Genomic DNA, 12,776 nt, shown 5'->3' with positions numbered 1-12,776 from the left:
ACAGTGAAAGACAGGGAGAAACATGAGCAGAACTCATTTTTTTCCCCTCGTAATATTATTCTAAGCAAAAGGCAGATGTGCAAATACGCATTTAAACTTCCATGCTCAGCAGATTGAGTTTGTTTGCTTGTGCTCGTGTCTGATCTAGCGGAGTTGTAGGAGTGGCCGGCTGCCAAATCGTGATCTCTTTTCTCCCCAACGAGGGTTGGCATGGTGCCAAGGAAGGCCCAGAGCCACAAGCTACGCACATCCCAAGAGTGTCTACCTACAAATTAATAATTCACTTGAGGACATTTTTACCCACTTAGATAATTAAATGACCTTACTTATTTATATGGGCTTTGCAGACACAATCACAGTTAGTTCCAAATATAGAAGGAGACACAGTCCCCTCGGCCGTGCCAAACTTTGTTCAGTGCCATGGACCCACTAATGCTGACGCCCTGTGACTGGAGAGGCTTCACAGAGACTCACTTAGTCTACTACACCGTCTAATCCTGGTTTATCTGTTTAAGATTCTAGTTCCGGTACCACCTGACTCAGGTGAGGTGCAGATTTCCCTATGTGCCGGGGGTCCCCAGAACGTACTTCCCAACTCGAATTCTTTCCCAGGCTTCAAGGAACTGGAAATAAGACCCAAAGCCTCCAATACGTCTGTGCAATACTTCTCTGATACTTCCATGACAGTCCTCAGGCCCATAAGCAGTCAGAAGTACCTGATATATCTGTAATTCTGATTGGTATAAAATACATGTAGACACATGCTTACCATAACTTGAATATTTCTGCGTGCTACGTTTAATTTTTCTCTCCAGCTACCAAAAACTTAATAACATGGATCAAATAATAAATGACCTGCCCACAACTGGTAACATTTTTTAATTTTAATATTTTTTTCAGATCTTCATACCTGAGCATTGAATATACATCACTCCTGACTCCTGAGTTGTGCACTCAGGTTTCTGTGGTCCCCAGCCTCCCAAATTCACAATCTCAATTTTTAAATTATTGCTTTACATACACACACACACACACACACACACACACAGTGAGAGAGAGAGAGAGAGAGAGGGAGAGAGAGAGAGAGAGAGAGAGTGAGTCACCTTCCATATCTACAGTCACCACATTAGTAACTGCATTGCATCATGTCTTACATGATTTCCTAAAGGAAATCTCAAGGACATGGAGAAGAGACCCTGTTCTAATCTAAGGTCTGTCCTAATTGGTAATGTAAGCTGCCACATAGGCTCTGACAAAATGTCTCCAGTTTGGAAGACCTCTCTCATCTTCGGTAATACTTCCTAACAGAAAATTAAACAGCCACACTTCCCCCCCGCCCTCCCCACTATCTCCAGCACATTCACGTAGACACACACCCACCCACCCACGAGCGCACACACATGCAACGGTCACACAAAGTAGCACGATTTAAGTTAGTAAAAGAGAGCTGAAATAACTCCCTTTTCTCTTAAAGATTCCGATAGCGGTCATACCAAGCAGTAGATCTATGTCAGATATAACATACTTTTTTAAGTTGGCAATTTAAATTACTAACTTTTGTAAATTTGTTTAATTTGAAGTTATCTTAAACAACTAATACATAGGAATGTAAATATGAAGATTACTACATTAGCACAAACATTAGCAAATACTTTTAGCCCTGTCAGGCCACAGTGCTACTTTAACAAAAGAGAAATAAAAATACTGGGAAATGAGCAGCTGCTTTACCTTTAGGACGCGTTTGATGGAGCCCAGGACGAAGTTTCTGTCTGGGTGCTTCCTGCTCTGAAGGAGCCAGTCCCGGTTCAACACCTTTTCCCCTTCTTCCAGCACGCACTTCTGACCTTGGTAATGGGGCTTCTCATACAAAATCCAGCTAAGCAAACGGAAGCACAGGGATTTAAATAATAATAGGCCAGCTTACATTTTAAAACATCCGTACAAATCAGAAATTAAAACACTGTTATGGGGTGGGGTCGGGAGGGGAGGGCTGGAGACATGACTGAATAGCAAAGAGCCTGAGGCTCTTGCAGAGGAGCTGCCCTCCGTTCCCGGGACCCATATGGTGGGTCACAATCTCCCAAAGCTCCAGCGTCAGGAAACAGAACATCCTGTGACCTCCACAGGTACCAGGCATGCATACGGTGCACCTATAGACATGCAGGCAAAACACTCATACACATAAAATAAAAACTATTTTTATATAAATATTTTATGTAAAATCTATTCATTCATTCATTCATTCATTCATTTAATGTAGGTGAGTACACTGTCACTGTCTTCAGACACACCAGAAGAGGGCATGAGATCCCATCACAGATGGTTTGTGAGCCCCCATGTGGTTGCTGGGACTTGAACTCAGGACCTCTGGAAGAGCAGTCAGTGCTCTTAACCACTGAGCTCTCTCTCCAATTCATATACATTCTAAAATGCTAGACATGTGTTATACCTGCATATAGGAGGCAAAACAGTAATACACACAAGATGAAAAAAATATTAGATAAAATTTAAAATATTAAACATTGTAACACAGTAGAGGCCTGGATATGTATTTATGCACATATACACTTTATAATATGTCACATACACAAAGCATTCTGAATTTATATAAAAATAATTTAAGGACTCCAGGTCATGTTCCCACCTTCATCTTTCTAACACTGGGTACTACAGACAAGAATTTGTCTTCCTTTGTGAAGACAACACTACACCACACTGTTTATAGCATACATAACTGGCGCGGGGCTAATCTAAACACTGGACACTAAAGCTCTGGCTCTGGTATGCCCACCGAGCAGTGTCCATAACAACAAAGGAGGTTCCCCTCATTTTTAGACCATACTAGGAACTCCTCCTCCACTGCTGAGTGTGTCAGCTATGCAAGGCCCCACTCGGCCTCCACATTCCATGGCGTCCCACAACTCTCATTTCTCACGGCCACGTTTCATTCAACTTGACTTGCAAATCTAGCTTGATAATACCACAGTTGTAGAAACAACCCTGACTGTATACATCAAGTCACTTGCAAATCACTGCAGGCACGAAGCACTTAAAAACAGCCTATAGAGTGTGTCACAGTTAATAAAAATGAATATGTTACAAAACACTAACAGCATTCCAGAAATCCTAGTAAAATGGAGAAAGGGAATATGACATGAATACAAACTATGAAGAGCACAAATGTAAGACGACACGGGTAATTCTAAGTAACAGGTTATAACATGCCGGGAGGGTTCTTACCAGCCCCTTACAACTTTTATCAGTGCCCCATTCGGGAAAGACCATGTTGTAGCATCAGGGATGTTACAGTAGACCTCTTGTTTATATTTACTTCCATGGAGATCATAAATTATCATCTGTAACATACAGTAAGTAGGTGGTCATAAGGACTAATCGTAATAATGCACAGAATAGTTCAAAATGCCATACAACATAGACAGTAAAATTCCCTGCGTGAATAAGGCAAATCATTTGAAGCAGTTACTGCAGATAAGGCCTTAAGTGTAAAAATGAAAATAAAAACACCCTCACTGTCTAAGCCAGTTAAAAGTATTTGTCTTCAGTTCCACAAGCCTACAAGCAACCAAGTTTTTCAGCGTTTACAGTACCCCACAGGAAATTATTACGCTTACCTTTCCAGGCCTTGGATTACACTTCAGAGTTTGTTTGTCAACTTTCTGAAATAATAAAAGTGAAAGAACTAAGAGATAACTAGGTAAAAAAAATATATATATATATATTTATTTTGTATATATGTGCATGTGTGTATATACATATATGTGTTCACATTCTTCAGTGATAAGCCCATTTGTCACACACTTTCTAGATCACCACATATACATCCTTCTATAGACTAAAATAAATAAATAAATAAACAAACAAACCGTAAATGTAGAAGAAAGTAACATAATGTCCCTGCCTTCAAAAACCCACAGCGTGGAAGGTGTAAACAGACGGCCATGCTCCAATAACGCTGTAAATGCAGACAAGGCAGCGGCAGGGAGGGGACGCCGTGGGACAGAGGACAACAGGAACAGCTTCTTGGGATGAGAGGCAGTAAGAGAACTTAAAAGAACAGGATTTTAAAGTGAAAAACTGGGACGGGTTGGAGTATAATGGTGGAGGAAATATTCCAGGAAGAGAGCAGAGCCTCTCTGAGAGTTCCTCAGGCCGGAACCAGGGAAATCAGTCAGGAGCGGGGAGACAATGTGGTGGATGACCCAGAAGCCAGGTTTGGTATCCGTGAAGAGTGACTGGCGGATTTGATGAGCAGCGGGGACGAGAAAACCGGCATTCCATCTAATGCCATCGTTTATTTTAAAACCATCTTGGCTTTTGGGGTAACTGCTTGCTATTCAGCTGTTACTGGGAGTGTGTTACTAAGGCTGTCCAGGATCATGATACACGAATGGGGATTCTCTAGAAAGTTCCATAATATCGACAATGCCAGCCAAGAAGGCCCCGCGTTGGACATCTGTTTCTAAGCCAAGGGAACAAGGGGCTGGAGTTCAAAGTGCTTTTCCAGCTGTGCTGTGGCTTTTCGGTTTTCACAGCGGGCTGCTCAGCACCTTGCCTCGTGTGAAGCATCTCCCAGAAAAGGGCATGGATAATAAACCTCGAGGTAAAGATGTTACCGCACATAAATTTTCATGAGATAAATAAGCTAAGTGGGACGTAGCAACTTCATCATACACTGTAACTTGAGAAATTCAGTAAATTACCACTTCATTGACAGTGAAAATATTAGCCGAGGACTGTGAAATCACTTGTTTCTAAAACAGAGCCTTTACACTTTGACTGAGCGATCTTGCTTTCTTGTGGACCAATAACTAAAGCATATGCTAAACTTCAAAAAATAATCCTCGTTTTAAGAAACAATAAATTTTGTAAATTCACCTCAAAGTTGTGTGTGTGTGTGAACTGAACCTGGGCTCCCATCCTAGGTGGCCACTCTATGTCTGATCTATACCAGGCCCCTTTTATTTTGAGGCTGTGTACCACTAAGTGGCCAGGCTAGCCTATAACTTGCAATTCTCCTGTCTTAGGAGGAGGCCTTCAGGTCGTCTCGAGACCTAGAGCTCTGCTTCGCTTGTTAATAATCACGGTCACTTACCTCCATATATGGACTCAATCTGCCTGCGTGGTCCTGAACGCGGAAATACTTGGACACCGGCTCCTGAAGGCTGCCACCAAATCTGGTCCCTGTTTCCGAGGAGTGGGTCCTGGAAGTCTGCAAGTACTGATGATAGGCGCTCTTCAAAGAAGAGTGCAACTTAGAAGTCAGATCCGATTTTTGGAGAAATGACGCCTTTTCTGGCCACAGGCCGTGCTGCAGACTGGAGGTCGTCGGTTCACTGAACTCGATGTAAGACTTTGAAATCCCAGCGCGTTCCTGGTCATCGTCAGGGTAAAAGGGGACGGAAGGATCTGGCAAGTGGAAGGTAACACGCTCCTTCCTTTCAGTTCTCAAACCTTTCCCCGAAGCTGCCGCCGCTGCCGCTTCCTCCTCCTCTTCCTCAGCCGCCTCTCTGTCATCTCCATCAAAGTTTCTCTGCAAGCGCTCGGATACGGACTGCAGGAGGGATAGGACAGACGAGGGCTGGTTTGCGCTCTCCCTTGACTTGTTGGAGCCATGGTGACCAGGCGAGACCTCACTGGAGAGAACGTCCTCCTGTGAACTGTCATCCTCATAAATGGGACTCAGGGCTAAGGGATAGATTTTGTACCTCTTGGCTTCCACCGATAAAAACATCTCTGAATTGTCTCCATCAAACGCCTCAGCCAGCTTGCCTTCTTTTTCAAAATGGTGGACCAGGTCGGTTCTGCTCTCAGACCTTTCGCATGCCAGGCCAGGCAGGCTGCTGGAGGAGGGGTCAGAAAACGAGAGAGACCGTGTTCCTCGTAATTCTGCAGGGGTATACCTCTCCTCCTCTTGCAGGGGTTCCTCATACAATATAGTAAAGGAAGAACTGTCTTGTTCATCTTGAGAGACAAAGGCCAAATTGGATTCTTCCCTTTCTTCTCTATAATCCAGATCTCTCCTCTTGTCATATACTACAGGAACAGACATTATTTTGTTGAGCCTCACTACTGTGTCCTCCTCTTGAAAATCTGGCATTGCTAAGGCCGGGTAGCCCTCATAATCCTTACTTAGTGTAGGTGATTCATAGCCCCTGAAATGTGAAGCAAGTCTGTCGTCGTGCGGGATCAAGCCTTCTTTACTGGGCAGCTCTTCTATTTCCCCAACACTCTTCATGTACTCCTGGGGACACTCTTCACTTTCAAAGACAGGACCCTTGCCCTCCATTGCTGTAATGGTCACCTCTGGCGCTGCTCCATTGGTGCTCTCAAGGGCGACATCTGTAGGTAGCTCTTCACAGTTCTCGATGCTGCCACTGGAATCTTCTGGGGCCATTACTTCCATTTCTATCTTAGAAGGCACAGGCTCAGTTGTCCCATTTGACTCTTCAGTGTCTCCTTGGACTCTTTTTTCCAAGATGTCGAAGGGAGGATGTACTGTTTCCTGGTAGGTTTCTTTCACATCTAACACAAATGGGACTGTCTCGGGATTTCCTAGGACAGCTTCAGCATCCCTTAGGGGAGACACAGGTCTCTCCATCGTTCCAGCAACTCTGTCACTGTATTTTTGGTATGTATTTACCACTTCTAGCCTTACAGGCATCCCCTCAGTGCTGTCAGTACTTCCTTCAGAGCTCTTATGATAAATATCTTCCATTTCCAGTTCAACAGGTACCATGCCTACCACATCAGTCTTCGCAACATTACTTTCTTCATCCTTTTGGTGAGTGTCTTCCATTCCTAATGTAACACCTGTCACTTCAGCCTTCGAAGCAATTCCCATAGCATCCTTTTGGTAGAAAATTTCCACTTCTGACATCACAGACCCAACTCCCGTCTTGCCAACATCCCCTTCGGCGTGTTTCTGGTAAAAGCTTTCCATCTCAATTGAAATCGGTGCCACCTCAGTCTTTACAATATCTCCCTCAGCATCTTTTAGATGGACAGTTTTCAGTTCTGACATAACAGGCATCACCTCAGCTTTGCCAATGTCCCCCTCGCTATCCATCTTATAAGCTTTTTCCATTCCCAAAGTGATGGGTAACTCCTCGGGTTTTTCAACATACCTCTGAGCATCCATTTGGTATATGCCTCCTCTTGTGAACATGTTAAGCTCCGGCTCTGCTTTCCCAAGGCTCAATTCGGCGTCCATTTTACACGCTTTTTCTCTATGCGGCATAAGAGGGGCTGCTTCATGTTTCATAATATTCAATTCGGCATCCCTTTTGTTTGTCTTTCCTATTTCCAACATGGAAGGTATCAGTGCCATTTTCCCTACATTTACTTCACTATTGTTTTTGTGTGCTTTCCCTAAATCTGACATGGCAAGGGGTGTGGTTTTATTATGTCCTGGAAAACTTTTTTCAGATATGCACACAAGGCTATCAGAAAAACTGTTTTTGGAGGTGCTAGGCACATGGATGTCATCATTTGCAAGAGGCAAGTTGAAATTTAATACAAGAGTTCTAGTATCTTCCGTTGCCATTTTGTGATTATCCACACACTCTGTTTCTGCTGCCTTTTTACAGTCCTCACTGACAAAGAAGTGCGGCTTCACGTTATCCTCTAACCTTGTATGGGGCATGTCTTCAGCTTGGAAAACAGTCTCTAATTTCTGCAAATTTATGCTATCAGACTGCCCAGCTCCACTTCCAAAACATGGGGACTCTTGATAGGGAACAATTTCTCTTCCTCTGATTGACTCAGTGCCACTAACTAAGTGACTCACGGAGGAGAATTTATTTAATACTTCATTTTCACTAATTTCACACGTGCTTTGATTTACTGCCTGCTCTGATACCAAGAACTCCCTAACTATCGCATGTGGATTAACACCACCACTACTGTTCCAGGTTTTTGAAGTGTTAGCCTGAGATTCAGAAACCCAGGTATTTTCAATCTCATCAAAAGCATCATTTATCAAATTTTGTTGGGCTGCATAAATAACCTCATTGACTAACTCCCTGGTCTGTTCTTCTAACGTATAAGAGCTATTCACTCTATCAAGATCAAAAAGAAGACCTGTCTCACCAACCGCAGATGAATCACGGCTCTCATCTTCCTCTTTGACTTCTGACATATTGTCCACACCTTTCTCGTCCAAACTCTCTTTCAGTTGGAGCCCTGCTAACACCACTTCTGATGGGATAGCTTCTTTCACAGTGCGTGGGTTCATTAGATCATCTTGGGCTAGATGCTCCTGGCAGGTACCAACCGTGCGTTTGGATTTTAGTTCTTCTCTGACAGAACTTAAAATCTCCTCAGTCAATGTATCAGCTTTTTCGAGTAAACCACTTCTGAGTAAAAGTGGGTCATGTGCTCTTCTCCTTGCTTCTGTCTGGTCAGCAGGTGCCTCAGAACACTGCCGGCATGATCGGTTAACTGACACTGGTGTCCCAGCAACTGTTCCTGCCTCCGTTTTCATGAGATTGTCAAGGTAGGCAGTGGCTGGGGAATCAAAAGATGCCTTCCTAGCATGAGTGTCCAAACACGCCTGAAGTGAGGTCACCTCTTCCCCTTTTGGACTAGGTGTGTCTAATGCCAAATAAAAGTTATTATGACCCAGTGGATCAGTAGTAACAGAAGCACCTTGACATGTGAGATTTACAGTAACTTCTAAAGACTCAAAATTACTTGGGAGATCATGAGAATTTACAGCTGTGCTCTCTCCCTTAGTGTGACAAAAGGAAGGGGATGTGGTACTAGTACCAGCACTCTGGAGATGAGAGTCGTCTCTATGTGATGAGGCTTCCTTTGCTAACCCCGGTAGAGAAGGCACATTCAGTGAGCTGGAGCCCTCAGGTGCAAACCCATTTTTCTCCAAATGGGCATCAGAACCCAGAAAAGGTGTATATACGTGTGTGTCGTCAGTTTCTTGGAATTTTGGAGAAATATTGTCTAAGCTCAGTTCTTCCATTTCAGAGATGCTAGAACTCTTTTTAGTCATACAAGGAGCCAAAGAGGCACTGATTAGGCAAGTGCTGGCTTTACAATTCTGTGTCACGTGCCGTGTGGATTCCTCCTCTGGAGCAAGAGGTATAATCCCAGGCAGATTACTTTTGAGAACAGAAGCAGAGTTATCTAGGGTGTTTATCTCTGTTTCTTGTATGCTGTGATGGTTGGAGGCAGGAGAAATCCCAGTCTGGTGATTTTCTTTAAAGCCACTACTGAAACACAACTCTTTAATCTCTCTGAGATGCACTGGTTGAACATCTTCATCCTTTTCCATACCTAGATAATTTAACTCGGAGAAGACAGTCTCTACTAGCTTTTCCGCAACTGTTACTTGAGAAGAGGAAATGTCACACTGAGAAACATCTCTGGGTTCTTCATGAGAAAGAGAGAGCATAGACAAGGCTTTTTGTCTTCCAGAACTGGACTCAACAGGGAAGCTGCTCTGATCACAAGCCTCTACTTTTCCTAATATTTTAGCAGTTTGGGTTTCCAAGGGAAAAGAATCCATCTCCTCTACAGTGCTCTTACTAGCCTTAGCATCTGAGGATATTAACTCTGCTTTCTTAGGACCATGAGATGGAACAGAATTGAGATCCTTAGCGATGTCTCCACGCTCAAACTTTATCAGATCTATCCCAGCAGTTTCAGGACCTGAAGGGAATTGGCATTTTTCGCCATCAGGAAGAATTTCCTTGGATTCAAGGCTTGAAGATGAATGTCCAAGGCAAAGGGCAGGCTTCTCCCTGCCCGCAGCCCCAGAACGAGCTCCCACATCTTCATCTTGACACTCATTAGGATAAGAAAAATCATCAGCCTGTCCAGTCTTACTGGACGTAGATCTCTCACTCTTTAAACCAGAGAAACCCAACTTGCCAAGCCTGTTGATTCTAGAAACAAAGGTAGGAGGTGAGGCACTGTAATCAGAAGTTTTACAGTCAAGGTTAAGAGGTGTCTCAGCATCAGAGAAAACACCACCTTGCTGAGGATTCTCTAAGAGAATAGGAGATTCAGAAATAGGATTTCTGTTCAGTTCAGATTTTAGTTCATGTGCTTTTTCGCTTTCCGTGCCTGCTACAACTGCTGAGTCATTGACACACTTCACAGACCCAGGATCCTCTTGAGTTTTCCCCATTTCTGAAAGAGTTTTGACATTTAGTTCCAAAAGGAGCTTTTTGGTTTCTGTCTCACATGATGGCTCAGTTTCTTGGGGTAAGGACTCAATTCTGACTTCAGGAGTTCTTCTGCAACTTAAAGTTGTGGGCTCACTCCCTGAGGCACATTCTGTTGCTTTCAAGATTTCTGAAACCACATTTTTCTGTGAGTCTCGGGCAGGTACTATCTTTCCTTCATTTGCAAGTTCTGAGTCTGTCACAGCACGTCCCTGGGAAGCCTTCATGCCAGTGAGATTGACGTTCTGCCTTGATGGGTTATCTACAGCTGGCTTGTCACAACACTTACTCTCTGGCAACCGTACATCTTTATGCCTAATTGATTTATGTGAACTCGGCAAATTTGTACTTTCCATTTTGGTAGCGTCACTCCCATCAGATTTACTACAAGAGAAATCAGGAACAGCAGGCCTCTGAGGCTGAGTATACTCCTCTCCTGGCACTGACGGCAGCCCGTCACTCACGGCAGAGCTGTTTACTCTCAGTGGATTTTCAGTCGCAGTTCTTCCTTGAAATTCTGGACAAGGGCCCTGGCTACTTTTGCTTCCTCTAAACACGGATGAACCTACTAAACCACTCTCTTTCTGTGAGTTAGGGTCCCCAACAGCATAGCTGAGGTTAGACGCAGAAGAAGGGGAGGTCTGACTGCTCCTGGGTCCTCCATGGCTATTTTTATCTAAAACATACTTAGATGAAGCAATGTTCTGCAGTCCTGGGATGCTTTCCTGGTTGCTTTCTAGGTTGGTATTTATTTGGCTATAACCAGAGACTTCTAATGGACCTCCATGTAAATATCCTTTTGTGGTGACGTCTTTGCTGGCTGTGGACAACGGGACCATCACAGTGTCCGCTATGCTTCTAGAGCCAATGTGTGCCTGCGAACTTGAGTCAGAGCTTCCATCTTCTCCATCTAAGTGATTCACAGTTTCCAACACAGGCTGTTGCTTCAAATACTTCCTGATCTGTGTGGGACCTCTGTATGTTGCATATGTCACTGAAGGTTTCTCTGGCTTACCATCCACATCATTTCTACCAAGAGACAACATGGGTATAAGGGAATTTAATAACAGTAAATCAGCAATTGTGAAGTATACCCTTCAAATACCATGTCTCATATAACACATTTTGGAGAAAATTCTAGAAATTTTTGGTTAGCATTTACCTGTTTTATTAACAATTGTAAGGATGTAAGAAACAGCCTGTGATTATCGAGTCTGCATTGATGTCTAAGCTCCTTGAAACTGTTCCTCCTTACCTCACGCCATATTTCTAATTGTGAATAACAGAAAGACCATGGAATAACAAACCAAGACTTAGGTTCTTGTTTGAACGCCCCAAACACCCCCCTCTACCAGAGGACACCAGCTGGGCTCCATATTAGTACCATTAAACTCACACATCAGTGTGATTTCTCCATCACACAGAGTTCCAGAGCAATCATCTACTCCTTTAATATTACACGTGAATTTGAATGGCTACTTTTTATGTGGAAATTGAAAAACTTTTAAAGAAAAACTCTGGTAAGATGTGCAACCCATAGTTAACACTGAATATACATTAACCCAAGCAATGGCAGAATTCTTAGCAATTTTCTCTCCTATTAAGCATTTTAAATATTCAGCTCATAAGCACATAAGTACTGTCAAAAGCAGACATCATGCTGGAGTTCTAGAAGGACCGGAGAACTAACTGCAGCAGGAAGTTTGTGATGCTCTCCCCATTCAACTGGCCACAAAGAATCGACCTCCAAAAGCTCACAGATAAGCCAGGCTGCTGTGTAGCCCTCTATAAATGAGCACCCATTCCTAGTTTCTTAATTTTATCATCAAGGGTAAAGTGGCCTTTATCCTAAAACCACAAGAATTAATCTCAGATTATCTCCACCACAAAACTGTCCCCTCTACTAAGACGAGTATTTAGTCTCTGATCTTCAAATACACCGACCACAATATTTACCACATTAAGATATAAAGAGCTAAGAAGTTTCTTACCCACTATTTTATTAATTATCTGATGGGGCACAGTATGCCATCATCATCTTTGATATTTCAATACTTTATAAAAGATCTATACAATAGCATCTATGTAATGCCATGCATGCATTAATGCATGCCTAATAATTACTCTAATGTTAAGAAATCTATTTCAGACTGTCTTACTTATGATTTACTTACTTTGTATATATGTATGTGTGTCTAAATATATGTGCCACATGAATGTAATTGTCTATGGTCATCAAAGGATGACATCAAATCCTCTGGAACTGGAATTACAGGTGGTTATGAGTCACCTAACCTGGGTGCTGGGAACTGAACTTAAGTCTTCAAGAGCAACAAATGGTCTTAAACAGAGTCATTTCTCCAGCCCTCCTTTTTAAAGATTTATTTAGTTATTTTATGTATATGAGTACACCATTTCTTTCTTCAGACACACCAGAAGAGGGCATCAGATCCTATTACAGATGGTTGTGAGCCACCATGTGGCTGCTGGGGATTGAACTCAGGACCTCTGGAAGAGCAGTGGGAACTCTTAACCGCTGATCCATCTATCTATCCAGCCTCGTCTTGATTCTTT

The 12,776-nt window shown here is 43.1% G+C and overlaps 1 protein-coding gene across 1 annotated transcript in view; it reads right to left on the bottom strand.

Moving 5' to 3' along the window:
- The window catches only part of Crybg3 (crystallin beta-gamma domain containing 3), a 102,219-nt gene that overhangs the window by 53,682 nt on the left and 35,761 nt on the right, over nucleotides 1-12,776 (bottom strand). Inside the window, exons 4-7 of the mRNA XM_052159171.1 lie at nucleotides 5,114-11,231; nucleotides 3,633-3,677; nucleotides 3,241-3,356; nucleotides 1,729-1,876 (exon numbers count right to left, since the gene is read on the bottom strand). Coding sequence (XP_052015131.1) covers nucleotides 1,729-1,876; nucleotides 3,241-3,356; nucleotides 3,633-3,677; nucleotides 5,114-11,231 — 6,427 coding nt within the window. The remainder of the gene's footprint in view (nucleotides 1-1,728; nucleotides 1,877-3,240; nucleotides 3,357-3,632; nucleotides 3,678-5,113; nucleotides 11,232-12,776) is intronic.

Source organism: Apodemus sylvaticus, chromosome 15, assembly GCF_947179515.1.
Source record: "Apodemus sylvaticus chromosome 15, mApoSyl1.1, whole genome shotgun sequence".
In the NCBI taxonomy this organism is placed as follows: domain Eukaryota; kingdom Metazoa; phylum Chordata; class Mammalia; order Rodentia; family Muridae; genus Apodemus; species Apodemus sylvaticus.
The sequence above is the reverse complement of the archived record's forward strand: the minus strand, read 5'-3'. Positions and strand labels throughout refer to the sequence as shown.